This window comes from Manduca sexta, chromosome 17, assembly GCF_014839805.1.
Source record: "Manduca sexta isolate Smith_Timp_Sample1 chromosome 17, JHU_Msex_v1.0, whole genome shotgun sequence".
NCBI classification, from domain to species: domain Eukaryota; kingdom Metazoa; phylum Arthropoda; class Insecta; order Lepidoptera; family Sphingidae; genus Manduca; species Manduca sexta.
Window position 1 is genome coordinate 8,158,783 of NC_051131.1, and position 18,678 is coordinate 8,177,460.

Genomic DNA, 18,678 nt, shown 5'->3' on the forward strand with positions numbered 1-18,678 from the left:
TCACAATACAAAAAAAAACAAAGTATTTTTATTAGTTTAAAGATGTTGCCAGATGTTCCATTATGTTTAGCGTTCCGACATCAACAAAAGTTCGATGTTGGAACGCAGGACATACTCTAAAGTTTACTGAGTAGAATTTATAGGGTGTAAACATGAATTGTTGATTCATAAGTGCAATAAGTGTTTTTATACCGTAATTTTTATTTTATACAAGAATAACCGAATGTTATGGTTCAAATTATGCATAAAATGTGATAGTGTTTTAATATTTTTATATACGAAACCTTTCAATGGCTAGTGACAGCGATAAATCTTCTGATAATCAGAACTTGGATGGTTCCCTAAAGAGCAATAAGAAACAAGCACACAGTGAAAATACTGGTAAGTTGTATTAGGCATTTTAAAATCCGTCATCCATAATTTTGCTATATTATCTAATGTTTTTGTTATCAATCTAACCTCCAATTAATTTATCAAAATATGTTATCGTGGTGCACTGATGCTTAAATTATTATTTATTTATTATTTTCATCGTATCGATGGTTCTCACAATAATTAAGATAGATGAAATGAAGAGTATTTGTTCTTTATAAGTCTGTCTACTTTAAAAAAGCTCTGCATATAAAACTTAATTATGTACTTAGTTAGAATGTGTTAAACTTGTGTGAAAACACATTTAATTTTAAAACATAATGTATTAATTATATATATCTATATATAAACTTAAGCAGTTGACAAAATGTGAATATTGCATTTAGATAAATTAATTAATTGTGGAAAATAATAAACAATAATTTATAAAAGTAACTCAGCGGCTGATAGTTTTGCAGAAATAATGCTGAATAAGGTTTTCCTGTTGTTAGTTTTATTGAAAAATGAAAATGATAATCTTATGCTTAGATTTAAATTTTAAAATAGACTGGTGACATTCCATTTTGATCACATTATCTTGTACCATATTGCCTATTTAGGTGCATCAAGTATTAAATTTAAAACTGGCCAGACATTTTAGGGTTTCCTTTCTTTCATAAATGTATAAATATCATGAATAAAAATGAAAATGTAACCCTATATTTTGAGTAAACAAATTTGATGCTTACATCACTTGTGAAAATATAATAATGTTTTCTTTAGATCCGCATAAGCTATGAACCAATTGTTTTTTTTTTGCTGAAAAACTATTTTATTTATCTGAAGTTCCTAAAATTAAAGAACCGCAACAGTATTCAGCATTGTATTATAACACTAAAACATAACAAAATTTGCATTTAATAGGACTTGTAAGAGTTGTTACATGTACTTCCATATTATTAAAAGAACAACAAATATTTGTTAAGTTGTACCATTCCAAATACTTTTATATTTCTTTTTATTCTTTAAACAATTTGTTGTGTAAAGTGAGAGTGTCAGTGAAGCAGATCTCCAAATTATAGCAGTGTTCTTTTTCCAATTAAGAAATAGTTATACAACGAAGATATAACATGATGTTGATATGTTAAGCAGCATATTACCGCATTTTACTACCGTCAGGTTATGTGTTCTGAACTTTCATAAACTATGTTTTAATTTTTGGTATGGCATAAATGAGAAGCATGTCTCACAGATAAAATATATTGCAATAATTACTAAATAATAATATTATATTATACTCTGCTGTTGAAATATAACAAATCAAAATAGAGTTTCAATAAATCTCTTATATATATAAAAAATAATAGTTTTGGTTTGCCTGAATGTGTTTTTGGTCGACTTAGTATTGTTTCCAGATACACTTTGAATACCCATATTTTTTAATCTTTGAAGGAAATATGATAGAAGTGTAAATGTTTGTACAATTTCATATTTCTTATTTCAAAAATAACCTTCACATAAAAACTTTTATCCTCTATTCTAGGCACTTATGAGATGAATCTCCAAAAACCCTTTCTTCAATCATATTGCGTCAATTACAGTTAGGTATTTGTTTTTAAGTAAATAATAGCTTTTGGATGCTTCACAGTATAAAGTAGGCTCATTGCTCAGGACCTTTGTGTCTTATTCAGTTATTGATATCTTGTCTATTACAATGAATTATGTTTCTTTTATTTAATGAAGCTCAATTTACATCACAATATTATTATGCTTCTAAAATATTTGTATATATTGTGAGTTCTTTGCATAATAGTGTCTATTTGAATAGGATTTTCACCTATTTTAATGAAGTGTAGTTAAGGGTTAAATTTATTTTATAAAAGTCAATTAAATTTCTTAAAATAAGGTATTTTCAGATGTTTGATTTTATAATTTATTTTATATGTAACAACAAAATACTTTGAAGACATAGCTCTTTTGCGTAAATTACATTAAAATTTGTTATGAAATAAGGCAGTAACACATATTTCAAATGTTGGATGTGCAGAAGTGGGCATGTAGTGGGGATATTACTTTTTCTACTGAAATTCGAGGGCTTATAACTTGTAATTTTTTTTTCTGGACTAAACAAAATTCAATATTTATCTCATCTCATGCGACAAATTCATCTCCATAGCTTCAATGTTTCTGCCATTGAACTGAGGCCTACCATATTTTTTTTTGCCACCAAAGACCTAGGTGGCATCAGGAAATAAATACCTAGCCTTTTTTAAATAGTGGCCATACTGTCAATAATGAAAGTATCACAATAATTATTGTCAATCTGCTTTACAAACTCTACTCCCGGTAACATTTGATGAACTTAAAAATTGGTCTCATTGATAAAAAATCACATTGGGCATATACTTGATACTAAGTAATGTACATTTATAAAAAAATACTGGTAGATTTTCAATCGTAAAACAATTTAACTTTTGAACATATTTTCTTTAATTTCTATTAGACACAAATAAACTAAAAAATTCTATTATGTACCAGCAAAATGCTCCAGGATAGCTAACTTTAAGAGGAAAGTAAGTGGGGTGGGATTTTTTGGGCTAAGGGTCTATTTCGCAACTTCTGAGTGAATGTAAATGTAAATAGTACGGCTACTTGTCGCGTAAATGCCTAAGCCGACCGAATATGAAAATTACACAAAGTCTATGCTTCCAGCTTCGATTAAGAATACCACAAAATTTTACTTGAAAATTGTAAAGCGTTTAGTTTTTTTTTTATTGTATTTGTTGACTTAACGTAGTCGCGAAATGTAGTACAATAATTGTAATAGCACTGAGGAATTGTACTACAATTTCTTAGTGCTAAGAATGTAGAGTTTTTAAGTTTATTTCATAACTAAATAAATATAAAAAATCAAAACTAGAGGAAAACTCGAATGTAATTTTATGGTGATTTTTTTGAGGGTTAGCAACACTGCTATATTGGAGCATTAGCAACACACAATAACATTTTGGCACTGTAACAATGTAATATGTGATATTATTAAGTTTCCGGCAGAAAGACATGTATCCATGGCATTGAATAAATAAAAAAAAACTGACAGTGTCACAAAAAGCGTTGCGATTCTCTAATTCGAATTTCTAGCATAAAAGATCCGCTCGAACCAGTCACGTCCATAGTAGTGACTAGAAGTAAAAGAGACAGCGATATTGTTAAACATTTTCTCATGTTATGGATCAATTGTTATTTTTTTCTTTGACAAATCCATATTCCATAGGCAGTTGACAATTCACAAAAACATTAAACTTTGTAATAATTGTCAAAAGTGAATGAACTAGGTATCTAGTTGAAAAACTTGTTCTTAAATAATGTAATCTTTTAATTTACAATGAATATTACTTTAGAAGAAAGCACTACTGACAGAGTGCCACCATTATTAGATGTTATATCAAGAAAAATTATGTTATCGAATTTTCAAGACGTTGAAGTTCAAAAGGATTTATTATTTGTATTAGTGATAATTTTGCTTATTGAAAACGGTTTAGTGCCGATTGACGATAATTGCGAATTCATTGATCCCTTCCTGTCTATAGATAAACAACAAATGTCCAAATGGAAGCTTCCTTCAGGATTGTATGAAGCATCGTTTATTTTAGGTGGATGTAAATCTGCTACTTTGAAAATCGTTATGAGTCCTTTGGGAACAACAGCTATTGTAAATGCTATTATTAGTGATTTAAACTCGGAGACCTATTCCATATGTTTGCCTATGGACCGCTATGTCAAATCACCACATGCTGCAAGCATTCCAATGATATTTGGTGATTTGAAACATTTTTCCATAACTTTCAAGAATAACATAATAACTGCTGTCAAAAGTAGGGTACTGAGTCATTGTGGTTACCCAAGTGCCAGCTTAATAGGTCTACCAGATGAAATTTTGTATAAAATAATATTATTGCTGCCTGTTAGTAATGTAATAAATTTATGTAAAACTTGTAGCAGATTGAAATATTTGTTGGAAAACGAAAGTTTATGGCACAAAATGTGCATGAGAGACTTTAATGTGAAACAAACTGATTCCAAAGAATGGAAAGAAATATACAAAGAAAAATATTTCATGCAATTGAAAATGAAAAGAGGTGAACATAGGAGTGCATATTCTGGCAATTTGCATGATTATATGGACTATTCAGATTATGTGTCTTATATAGAAAATCCACTGTGGGATGAGTTGACATAAAATTTATTATATTATAATGTGCTTGCCTGGTATTAATTGAATGTCTTTAATAAATGTAAATCATTATATTTTATCTTTTATTAAAAAAAAAAACAATAGTAAAATAAAAATTCAATATGAAAACAATACATATACTTACTACTCACATACTCAGTATGTATTTAAAATTAAAATACATATGAAATTTAACAGTCACTATATAAAATTGTTGTCTGTTCTCAAATCAACATTTTATTTATAGTATGTTAAATACCCAGCATATTGAACACTACTGCATGGTGAGGGAAGTTTTGTATGGGTACTTGCCCTTATATTATATAAAAAAATATTTCTTATTTTTTTATTTCCTCTTAAATGTGCTATGTTTTCCCTCCGAAAATTAGACAATGCATATAATATTTTTTGTTTTCCTTGCCTATATGTCGCACAGTACTTTCAGACTCTTTTGTTATCTCTCTGATTTATTCCGTTTTACCCTTTGAGTTTTGATTTCAGTTTCATAAAATATTTAATAACATGTTCCTGGATTGTCTTTTTAAGACAAAATCAATATTACTTATTGGTATTTCATGATTAAAGCAATGAAAATCTAAGTGATACCTAACAAATATTTCATAACTTTACATAATTAACAAAACCATACAAAACACAGGAATAACACCAATAGTTTCACTATTATTTTTGGTGGGCATCAATTTGTGCTGCCCTTGGGTACTGCAATGGAATTCCATGCACCCCTTGCACATACCCTGGGTAGTTTTCTGACATTATAAAACATACCAGCAGTAAACATCCAATAGTTCTACACAGCATTCTGTCTATTTTCTTTCACCACAAAATTGAATGGAAATTGCCACTCCTTAGTGCTTGGCACCTGGGGCAGACATAGTGCCTTAAAATAGTAATTTAATCCTCTCTATAGGGGATTAATTAGCTTTCTGATATTCTGATTCAATACAATGTACTTGTAAGTGCATCCAAAAGTAAAGACTAGTGGTATGATTGGTTAAAATCACATACATGAAAGTGATAATTTTAATAAAGATACTACTATTAGCTTTTCCTTGTGGCTTTTATAGGATGTAAATTCTATGTGCACATGCCTGACATAAAAAGTATCATTTATATTAATTAAACTATGACTTAGTCTGTGAACCATATTTCATCCCAATTCATCCAACAATTTATAAGTTTATTTCTTACTAATATAATTCATTTTCATTAACTCTCACAATTTTAATTATCAGTAAGGAGTGGGGTGTACCTTTCACACTTTGTTTTCATAAATTATATTTTTTTAAAAGATACTCTAATTATTAATGTATTTCAATGTAATAAGAGCATTTAATATTATGTTTATATAGGTGAGGCTGAAGAAAACATAAATCTTGGTGTGCCTCCTATTGGAAAAAGTGGGCGCCATTTGTCTATACCGTTTGATTCAACAGCAGCTAATGGGGATATGAGTGAGTATAAAATATGTAATGTGCAATCATTCTTGTTATTGATTTATGCATAGAATAGTATGGATCCTGGTATATAGTTTTGTACCCACATATAATTAATTTATGCTTATTTCTGATTACTAATTGTAATACTTAGGAGGTGCTAGACCATATTGTCATTGTGTCACTATAATATAATTACTAAAATAAAAGTTCTCAAATTTTTGTCATGGGTCATAGAGTTTCCTGTTCGGCTCCCACAAGTTATGACAGCCAATCATTGGGAGGTATATCCTAGTAATTTGGTTCATTTTTCTCTATCAGTTTTTAATAAGTAGAGAGCAATCAAGTCTATGAAGACTGATATAAAAAAATATGATGTGATTTTTTTTAATATCACTGAAAAACATATACATTGCTGTAGATAATGGTCTTACCGACATAATTATATATTACGGTTTTAATATTTAATTATTATTTTTATAATTAAATTATTTCTGGTTTATTTATGTGCGTGCATGCATATATGTGTATGGGATAACAGCTCAGAAACCAGTGATATCTAAATTATTACAATACGGGTCTGCAATAACAATTAATAACATTTTCATAAGTCTACAAACATTTACTCGCTCTTTTCCATAACCACTTCCTTTTAAGTCAATATATATGTTATATATCAGTTTGTGGTAGTCGGTGTCGGAAACCGCTGGACCAATTCCGATGGGACATTCGTTAGTCGTATTCATTAGTCTACTTCCGAACTGTAAACCAATATCTACTATTTAGCCACTTTAACTATTTTTAAGGTCCTGTATTTTTTGCCTCATTACAATCGTGTATAACACCATAAAGAAATTTACAGTTACGGCACTTATTATGAAATAACGTCCTATGTATAATAGATTTCGGATATATATTATCTGATACCTATTTGAGCAGATTTTACACATTAACATCGTTCAATAGGGAAATTTGACGAATGTCAAAAATTAGTCATATCCACTTAAATTTGTTTTGCATTTTTCGGAAATTATTTATTTATTTCCATAGCAAATTCATGAGACTGATTACATTTTTATGATGGCCTAGCCATTCATGACTATTGACTACTCACTACGGTTAAGAATTAACAGATTTTGTAATTTTACTTAATAACGTTTTGTTTAGTTTTCTAACAATTCATAAGTATGAGATGAATAAGTAACGTTTATGAGAATATATATAAAAATAACATTGTACAAACCTATCAATTGAATATTTAAGTGGTTTTAATAGATAGGTCTCAAAATCCTATAGTCTAGTGTACGATATACACGTGTGAGGGACGTAGAGCGGGAGAGCAAGGCGGCGCGCCGGGTACCAACGTGGGAAGGGTGAGGTATGCGCACAGGAGATGCGCCGCGCAGCCTCCTCGCGTTTCGTCTCTGTGGCGCCGCCATCGGCGAATTGATGTGGGTTATGCCAGTTAGACGCCACGCCGAAGGTGCTGTTTAAATGTAGGGCCTTGTGCCGTGCTTATGTGCTGATGGCTTGGAGTAGGTGAACGGCCGTGGAGGGCCCGCGGGCGCTGCGAGATAGACCGCCGTGGCGGTGCTACGGACCAATGCTTACTCACAGTCGATCCGATGGAGATTTTCCCGTTTATGCTAGAGGTGAGAGTGACTTCTATATACGGAATACTTAGTTTTTATTGTAAATGAATATTTGTTGTTCTAATTTAATGAGTGTTCAAAATTTATTGTAGATATTTGCCTGTATAATTTTTGTAGGTGTTAATTTTGCAGTGTTATAGTAGTTACTACTGGTAGTTACGAGAATATTTACATAATAATTTACAAAATGAAGGAATAAAGTATACAATATTTTATTTATTATAATGGACTTTCGTAAAGTAATAATAGTGAATATTTTGCCGAATAATACAGTTATTAGTAGCCTCGTCAGTATGTCGGATGGACCAACTGAGAAACTTATCAATCAATACACTAGGTACGACGCTCGTGTTTACCTCCTTTACGATATTGTTTAAATTGATAGTTAGATATCTATTTAAAATATTTAGACATAGCCACTCAAATTACGTGTTTTAATTTATATTTTTAAATAATAAGTAATAACAAACTAATGTCTAAGTAAGCATTAGTGTTGCCATCAGGCAGAGACGATCGAACAGCTCATTACTGTAGCGCGAAACATAATTTAGTCACTCCAGTCTATGTTGTGGTCCAATGTTATAGTAGGGGAGCCCAATAGCGGATTTTGGGATTTATTAAAGTGTGGAAGGTTAATAGAAAGGGGGTACCGTATACCCTGTTGAGTGCCTCCACCAAATATAAGCCGTCTATATAGGATCGCGTGTCTGTAGCCAATAAAAATAGTATTAAAACGATGGTTAGAAATACTCGAGCGCGTCAGATTAAGGTAAGGTGGGTTAATTACATGCTGAAAATAGTGCATTTAACTAATCTGACGATTTGAGTCTATCTTTAGGGAGTGGAAGGTTTACAAACTTGCCTAAAAATAAATGCACTCCCACTTTTTGTAGCGCTGTGGATTCTTTTGTAAAGGATATAATTCAAGGATAACACAAAAATATAATCTGCCAATTTTCACAAGCCGAAACAAAATAGCAAATCGTCACTAAAGTTCAGTTAGTGCATGCGGCTGCAGTCCAAATGTAAATATGTGAAATATTTTGAATGCTATGTATTTCAAAACTAAAACAAACAACAAATTAAAGGAATAAACCGATAGGCAACGGTAATTTATAAAAAAAAAACGATTCGTTTTGGGCATTATTGATATATGCTGATAATTATTATATTATACCTACTGTGTATCCGTAATCAGGTACCGACGCCTCAATTACTAACAGGGTTTAGGATTTTGTCCCCTAAGTGTTTTCGCTATTCCTCATAGTTTCTGATTCGCTATCCACTCTCACGTCCAAAATTCACCCTATATACATGTTATAATGCAAATTAACATATATTTTTAACTTGCATGCTATTTTACGCATGCATTTTGTCGCTAAGACACAGTAATAAAAAAAAATTAGACCCATGCAGATTTAGAAAATCCCTTAAAAAAATCGTCAGGTTACGGGTTAGCTAGACTAGAGCATAAAGCTGAATCGTATGTGTACCTTACAATCTGTCGCGCTCGGCTTTTCCAGAATGGTGATGTTTTGCATTTTCAAAAAGCTGATACGAGCTTGCGTCACGTGCAAATTGTTAGTCTTTTGAATACGAGCTTCTTTCAGGGTCAATTAACATCCCCTCTGGATACCGACGCGCTCGAGTATTTCCACATCTCTGTTTTTTTACATTTTTAAAACTTGTAGACGCTTCCACCACCGTTCGAGGGGTATACACTATATGTACATCATAAAACGATTTTCTTTTTGTACCTTATAATCTTCAAAAATTAGGACCCAACGACGCTCGAGTAAATCCCCGTGTAACATCATCGGCCGCCCTACTATTATATATAATGTGGTCTGAAGCCTAAACGGCGTAAATAATGAAATAAAATTGTCGCGTTGTGTTCAAAATGAGAACTGAAATTGCTTTATTTTATTTCTAAACTATTAGGTCTCGGTTCCAACTGCATGAAAAATCATTCCCGATGTAAAAATCAGATTGTATTTTTCCAATATAAAATATATCTATTAGTATGTTATTAAGGAGACGGTATATATGTTGTGTACTGAAATTATAAATCCGTACAGTGATTTTTGTGTTTACTTCTAACAAATATCTAAACATGAAATAAAGAATACTTTCTAAATAGTTTGCTTGTCTGATCATCATTAATCTGAGAATCCATTTGCTCTTCTATCGATCTATGCCATAAAAACCATAAATTTAATATTTCAGATTTTTGCGGTCTTTCTTTTAGTATGTTAACATTTAATATTAGGTATTTTAGGTGGAAATTTGTAATATTATACAGTTAAACGAACTGAAATAGATAATATTATAATGTATTTAATAATATTATTAATTTATGGGTTTATAAGTTGTTTACAAATAATAGGTTTTTGATTAGGTACAGCTAAGTTAGCTCATGTCGTATTTTCTCAAACTAAATATTAGTTATTTTCATCCAGTACCTACTTTACTATTTATTGCGTTTTACGGCCGCAGGTACTTACCCAAGTTAACAAACATGTTGATTTTTAAGTTCTCTTCAGGCCTCACTGCATATATACGGTACGCAGGTTCCTAGCATGAAAACATGGTTCACTTATTTTCTAGGGCAATAGACGCCTATTTATAAATAAAAGCTATACGCTTAATCTCATCACGTTCGCTTCGTTCACCGTGCTCGATCAATCGTGTAAAAGTGCCCCGTGTTTTATTTTTTAATTTATCTTCTATGTGGTGGTAATATTTGACACGTTACTTAAAACTGTTATGAAAACCATCACAGTAATTTTTTAAGGTCTTCGAAGCCTCTAACGAGTCCTGCTCTAAAATATACTATGTATAGAAAGGAGTCAACCCCAGCCGACGTTGAATAGTGCATTCTTTTTCAAACAGTCGTATGAAATATGTTTTGAGTCAGCGCCTTAAAATATATATTTTTATGTAACATACTTTATATTGGCGTACTAACTCTTGCCTGCAGCTACGCCCGGGTAAAAATGTTTTGTCGTGATAAAAAGCCTATAGCACTCAGAAGTAATGTAGCTTCCTAGTGAAAAAACAATCAAAATCGGTTTATTAGTTCCTGAGACTAGTCTTCAAACAAACATTTTTTTCACTTTTATGTAACAATCATGTTCGTGCTTAACAATTTCCTTACAGAAAATCGTTCAACCACATCAGTAACACCGAATGTCACCTAATACTAACTATTCACACAATGCCACCGTTGCAATCAGAAATCCTCAAGTTCGTTAGGTTAGGTTGGAACACTGTAAACAATGCCAGAAATAAATGTTCAAGCAACCAAATATAAATATTGAACCAAAACGGATTCTGTCCATTTAAATATTTAAAACATCTCTTTTATCGGTTGCAAAATATGTTGCGGCTCAACGCGTTGGACCGTGACAGATTTTGTATGTTCAAATAACGCATGTCATTGTATTTGCGGTTCCGTGATATGTTGCGGCTCAATTCGTACAACGTTGAATTGTATAGAGATTGTATGTATATAGACGACTTGCTCACCAGTTTTTTACACGAGCTCACAAGGTGCGTATCAAGTAGGAAGTAAGTCCAAAGTGCACATCTGCATCGTGATTTGGGCTTTTATCTTCTTTTGTAATGGTATGAACAGGGAAAAAAGCCGTTAGCTCCACATTCTTAAAGTTTCAACAAGCATATGAAGTCAGTCCAAAATTCTTAGCTACATGAAGGGAATTTATTTCTTTAATTAAATTACAGTAGAGGGTAGTACCTGACACCTGTCTAGATAGATGCCTGCGATGATTTCTGATGCGGGGAGGAGGTTTAACTTAATTGCTGTAAATACAGAAGAAGTTCTTTAGAGACTGAACCAAATTCTTCAAAATATATATACTTGTATTCTCAGATTAGTGATAAAATGTGCAGCCAGGAAGAACATGAGCAGGTTATATATCTATTTATTGTTAATGCTAATTGACTCTGTTTCATTTTTAAGACAAAGTCCTATGGGGGAAATGAGAATCTAAGTATACAGTATTTTAAAAGTCAAAAATTACAAAAAATTATGAAAGATTCTTAAAATCTTTAACTTTAAATATTTTAAACAATGCAACAAAAACTTTATAACATAAAAGTTTTATTTTTATTTTCTCATAGTGGTTGGTTAAATTATCTTTAATAAATAAATAAATCATGTAGCAATGTCGCCAACCGGAAAATGAGTGACTATCAAGCATTCGAAACATTTATGTACGATTAAGGAAAAACGGGCAAATAGTGCATTTAAACTAGTACAGTATGTCAACTAAAACTTATAAAATAATGATGATGCCTGGCGGAGATCTTATAAGTATTGTCAAATGAGATAGCTCATCTACCACTATTGCCGAAACTGAAGTCGCTGGTACGTATGTGTCCACTGCCCAGTGCCTACCGTTCGTTCCTATTTTTTCGGTGTGCGAATGATTATGAAGACTTTTATTATTATTCCAAGTAGGTGCTAATTACTACTATTGCGAATATTTAGGAAGTATTATTATTATGTTCGTCCAATCACGTTTTTTTTTTAAATATTTAAAAGGATCAGCAAACATTGAATCAGTATGCTTATTAATAATAATGGATTCATATAATTAAATATAATTATTAGAAAAAAATCCTTCCTTTCTTTGTGTACTCACAATTCGGGAAACAAACTAAAAAGTAAATAGTCGCGGACTTATACACTCAGAGTACTTACCTTAGTTACTTCTGCGTCGGAAATATCTTTATCGACCTTGTAAAATATCTGATTAATGTAGTAACAAAATGTGCACCAGCAGATACAAATAAATACTTTGATAATTCGTCACTATCAGCTGTTATCTAATCTTTGAAGACTGAATATAATATCTTAGTTTTAATTCGTATTCCGTTCTTCTTGGTCATCGCTATTGTTTCTGTAATGGGAACACATTTAATGAGTGATTTGTGATAGTGCACGTTCAAGGATTCCATATTATAATGCTGTGAAAATATGGATGATTTCACTCGCAAGATAAAATCTAGACATAGACCTATAGATGATGATACTAGAAGTGACTCTGGGATTTTAGACACCAATGAGAGATCTTGTAAGTGTACCTATAATTGTATTGTTAAATAATGTTATTTATATTAATTCTTGTATGTGTAACCAACCTATTAATTATGAAAACGTTTTTGCGGACAGTGTAAGTATGAAAATAACTTTTACGAAAGAGCAAATGAAATTACTCGATATGCCCTTCGAGTAGAGCTCACTTGATTGGATTGATCAAACATGTAGAGTTCGAGTAATGAAGATAAGAGTGTTCTGAAACCGAATGTTTCGGACGTGGTAAAGTTTGAATGTAAACTGATAATTCGAAAAAAATTTGCTCATTACTTTAGGGATATCTTAATCGTCAAATAACTCAATTCAGTTGTACATTGTATGTTGATGCGTAATACATAATAATCCATAATTTTGACATTTGTTACGGCAAATATAACGTCAAAATTACTAATTTATTAAACTAATAGAATTATTCCTGGCCTATTAATTATGTCAATTTACCATTTATAATATACATATACATTTTTGTGGCCTACTGAAGTATAAATGTAATAAAAACTTACGTTATGGTTCCTAACCATCAATTGAAACAGCGTGCACCTGCCCAGAATGTATGCAAACATGAAAATTTTTTTGAATTTGCCACCTGTCTCGGTGATACTTTGTTTTTTTTATGTATTGTAATATCTACTTGTTATAAATTCTATCTATAACCCATTTAGTAATAGTAAGTGAATATTGTTCTGTGGGGGTTTAAATATTAATCCTGTAGATTCAAATATAAACGTACAAGAGCAAAGTGATTCGTCAGTTGGTTTGTTGTTGATTCAATGGCGCGACGCGGCATAGTAGAGAGTCGCCTGTCAGTGCCTGGCAGCACTCGGCCCAACGATTCGGCGAGGCGAGCCGAGTGCATTGCAACATGCAAGAGGGACAGAGGCGGGCAGGCGAGCCCCCACCCTGCACGGCACAGCCGCCGGTCGGCGCGCCAGTTTGCCGTTGAGCGTCCCTCGCGACGCAGGCATTTCCTAATGAGTTTGTTGTGAGTGATATTGTCAGTGCCGGTTTCATCATTATCTCGTGTGCCATTGTTGAGTGTACATTAACGGTGTAATTAGTGTTTATTTGATCCGGACGATGTGGTCGCATGTACGTCATGGCGGCACGTAGTTGACATGTCTCTGGGCGCGCCCGTCCAGGCGGCGCGCGGGACTAGAACCAGTAGCCTCGACCAACTCGATTTCCAGGAGCGCAGACAGTTAATAGCGAGCTCTTTATCTCTTACTGATTTCTTGCACGTCGGAGCAAAGGAGGTAGCTGCTGTTGCCGGTCAGTCCCCTTTCCTTTTTGTCCCGCACACCCAGCCGCATTCCTAACAATAGCTTTGCGAAATCAAGAGTCGTGCACACCATTTGGCCTCTGTAGGCTCATTATACGCACTTAGCATTCACAAACGTATTAAATCAATTTATATCGTTTGCAGTTTTTTTGAAGACAATAGTGTAATTATTATGATTCAAAGTGGTCATGTTTAACGATAGTTGAGTCCTCAGTTTGTGGAGAATACTTGTATTACTAAGATTTCTTGCATTGTGCAGCATACTATACGTACATATTTCTGACAAAAATCTAAATTCAAATGGTTTATATTTTAACTGTTGACACGCTATAAGCAGGAGTGGTTCGTGTATCGGGCTCCACTACGAATCGGGGCAAGCGTCTGTTGTCATTTACATTTAAGTGTAATGCTATGTCTAAATGATGTATGGAATATTATTTACTAGACTAAAAAATCAGCGATCCTCTTCTATATCTAAATCAAAAAAACTTTACCAACAACTATTTGTTGTAGCTATGTAGTTACTTATAAACCTACCCACAAGTTTATAATTTTCTTATGAAGCAAATTTAGCGTTTAATACTAATATTTACCATTATTTCTTATGAATATTGAATATTCATTCAAATATTCAGTAAATGCGCAGAAAAATATTTATAGTTATAAAAATACCCTAATCTGACAGAAAAGTAGGAACAAACCATATTCAGAGAAAAATTTATATTTTAGTATAATTAACGAAAACTATCCGCTTATATTTCTTTTGTGTATTGGTTTTGATATAATATATTATAAGATTTATTAACATATAAGTTTTGTTTACATTCAGTTTCTCTTCTATATATGTTATATATATTCTATATTTTATAGTACTATAGAGAAAAATCTACACGTCTTTTTATTACCATTAATTTGATTTTTTATCCGAAAAATAAATTTGGCTTTTTGACAGGGCTATTTAAGGCGATACATCAAGGTCCATTTTCATACATTTTGTTTCACCTTTAATCTGGGTAACTAAACAAGTATTGGCAAGTAAAGAATTTAAATTCACGTCTAGTTAGTGATTAGTTCTCGCAGTTGAAAGAAAAACGTAAAAATAATTAATAATCATGGATATTTCGGCCTTTAAAATTTAATATGACCAATTTTTATGAAAATGAACCTTGAGGTATCGCCTTAAAATCATTATGTCATAATTACAAACTAGTTGATCGTCAATTAAAATTTAGTTAACTATGGTTATAATATTTTCAACCGACTTATCTGTTAACAAGCTCATAATATTTTATCACGTTTCAAAACAGACAATCTATGGATAATATTATGCTCTTGGGTCAGAGCGTAAAAGAACACTGGCGTCGACTAAGTCATTGAAGTCGAAGGCATAAGATTTGAAAACACTATTTTTCAGATTTGGCTTCACTTTAAATCTATGAATTAAAATTAATCCAAAAATAAGTAACAAAATTATCTTTTGAGGAAATAATAGAATTATCTTTTAAGGAAAGTGAATTTATTACTGATGAGTATATTCCAGAGTCTGACAATTTTGTTATGGCCTCAAATAATGAGTACATCGATAAGTAACCCGGCGAAATGTTTTGAGCTAAAAATATAGATAGCATTGGAAGATAAAAAGTTTTATTAAGTAGGTAATAGAATGCATAATTATATTATGTATATTCGAAGTCACTGACTTATTAACTCACGAGAGAAAATACTACATAATTTTTTTGTATAAATAAAATTACATATTATGTACATGTTCTCTGACGACTGACTTCCTTATGAATGGTCTGAAGAATCTTATTCATATTATAATAAATGCAAAGTTTGTGTAGATGTTTGGATTATTGTTAAAAGTAAAGCCATTTCAAATCGCATCTGCATGAAATTTTGTACATACAGTGAGTATGCTGGGATCAACATAACTAGGCTGTTTTTATACCGAAAACTACACAGTGAGACTTTTATACCCTAAGAGTAAATTTGCGGGAGCGGTGCCACGAACATCTAGTAGTCATCTAGAAATAAAAATATAATATTAACTTTGTTTTTAAACATAAAAAAAATATATATTACCCAATATCTAGCACACATAGAATTAACATTTATTATTAATAAAACAACTCGTTATTAGCCTTTGAAACCACTGTTTTCTGACGTAATTGGGAATAACCGTGAGCGCGTAAGGAAGACATCGCGATCCATTGTTGATAATCGCTATAGTTTGGATAGTAATTAATTAATTAGATGTAAAATAAAAAATGTAAGTTTCGAACAAAATAAATATTAATAAAAAGTAATTTTAATTTTACGCACCCTAAAGCGACTACTACTACTCTAAGACAATTCGTTGCACTAGCAACATTAAACTTTCAGCCAGAAATATACCCACACATACGCCATATTCACATTAAACTACAAAATGATCAAGAAATCAGAAAACTAAAACCAGGATTTTTGGTGAAAATATTAGTAATGGATGATTTTTGGCACAATGTCAGCAAAGGTGAAGACGTATGTAGTTTTATTTAGTAACGTAGTGTCAAAATGACCCTGTATATAAAAATGGATTCCTATTTCCCTTGATTACACTATTTTTTTTGTTGTATTTGTTATTGTCAGGAGAAGGTTCTTATGAAAGAAATAATTCAAAAATTGCGCCGTAAATTAGAAAATTTAAGAAAACTTAACGAAAATATTAATTTAACAGTTATAACTGTCAATTGTTTTGAAATAACTGTCAGCGATTGACAGAATGCGCGCTGCAAATTCATAGTTAAGACGGGACAACGTCGGTCGGGTCGACTAGAATTACATAGAATAATTCGTTCAGTTATTACTTTTTAAATCCAGTGGTTAGTTTTCGTATGATGCGGCAACGAAGATTTGAGTAAACAAACACAAAAATGTTGACCACGGAATTAACCCTATTACAACTTTGGCACCCCGCTTAAACATTGTGCTCAGATTATTTAGAATAATTATTAAAATTATTTTTCACTTATCGCAATATGCGACAACGTAATGACAAATTCATCAAATTCTTTATGTTTGAATACAACTTGTTAAAAAACAGGTGAAATCACCTTTGAAGAAAACTGAACTTTTTGATTTACGTATAACCTTCATTTGAGAAAAAATCTTGCAAAACCTAAAAAAGATACTAAGAGTTGAATATTTACACATATCACCGTTTTTATTATGTTGTGTACTACTCCTATTTTTAATTATATTCCTATTTACGTTACATTGACATCACATAATTATACGTAAAATAACCGATGGCTAACTTATTTCCATTTTTTTTTGTTTATTAGTTTTATATTATAGCTTCAACAAACTTTTTTGTTCGGATGTTTAGATGTTTGTTAGTAAATGCAAAAACGGCTGAACGAATTTGGATGAAGTATTACACATAGACAGAACAAGTCCTGAATTGATCACACTCCTCTTTATCTTACTGACTACTAGCATATTTTTTATTTTATATTTTACTTTGTCTACAATTAATTAAAACACTTGTTTGCAAAATTTCTACTGAGTTGTATATTTGATTCAATACATACATGCAGATAAACATTTCCTCTCCGCTTATAAATATTCTTTCCTTAAAGTCGCGCGCGTATTAATCACAACTCGATGATGTCAACAGAGCCTTTTATAAACTCTCGTACCCTAATTTACATTTTCTATGTTCATGCTCGTTGTTTTATACCGAACAAGGAATCAGTAGTTTTTGTGTGTATGTTATTAATTATAATCAATTGAAATGTGTCGTTAATTATTACAAAATATATATTATCTTTAATCTAATTAAACATTAGCGATATTCACTGTATCGTATCTACATTAAATAACGGAATCAGATAAATCTGAAATTTTTGGGTAAATTTAATAAGTGACTAGGAACGAAACACTATCTGCAGATGTATGTTTAGTAACCACAAGTAAAAAAAATATATACTCATAAAAGAATTATCCGAATAAACTTCTTAATACACATTATCGATTCACTGTAAATATGGCGTTAAGCTCGTTCTCTATCACGTCATAGAACGGAATACACACGACGGAAAATGGGTGCACCAGTTGCGCCTGAGCCTACCCTTCGGGATAAACAACATGTGTGTGAGTGTAAATTCGGGGATAAGACAATTACGCTTTCTCCGGCAACCTCATCCCTAAGAAATCTTATTGAGTAATACGTTGCTAAAGTTATTTTTATACAATGAAGCGAGTGAATAGATCTTGGTATGTTTTGTGTTAAGAACTCCACCGATGTCTTTGTGTGTGTGATATGTAACGCACAACGTCAATCGGATGGCATATATGAATATAATATGTATTTGTTACGCAAAGGTGTTTTATTGAATCATCGCGAGTAGCGTCGATGGTGGGCAGTACCTTCGTGACGCACTGTTAGAGAAAAGGACTATTGGTTATTGTTATTCATAATCATAAAGACATTTATATGTTAAGATTTTCTTGTCATGTATGTGGTAGTTGTAGTATAGGCGTAAAGATAAAACTTGTGGAGATTTCGTGATACGTCAACAATACCAAATAAAATGAATCAC

The 18,678-nt window shown here is 31.8% G+C and overlaps 1 protein-coding gene across 6 annotated transcripts in view; it reads left to right on the plus strand.

Moving 5' to 3' along the window:
* The first annotated feature begins 85 nt into the window (after positions 1-85).
* The window catches only part of LOC115443174 (phosphatase and actin regulator 4B), a 61,817-nt gene continuing 43,224 nt past the window's right edge, over positions 86-18,678 (plus strand). For 3 of the 6 annotated variants that reach the window (XM_030168468.2, XM_030168470.2, XM_030168471.2), the window contains exons 1-2: positions 86-381; positions 5,956-6,057. In XM_030168468.2, the coding sequence (XP_030024328.1) occupies positions 291-381; positions 5,956-6,057 (193 nt within the window). In that variant the 5' untranslated portion in view covers positions 86-290. Of the gene's footprint in view, positions 382-5,955; positions 6,058-12,570; positions 12,791-13,709; positions 14,083-18,678 lie in introns of those variants that run through there. The other 3 variants (XM_030168474.2, XM_030168473.2, XM_030168472.2) reach the window with 3 other exon arrangements.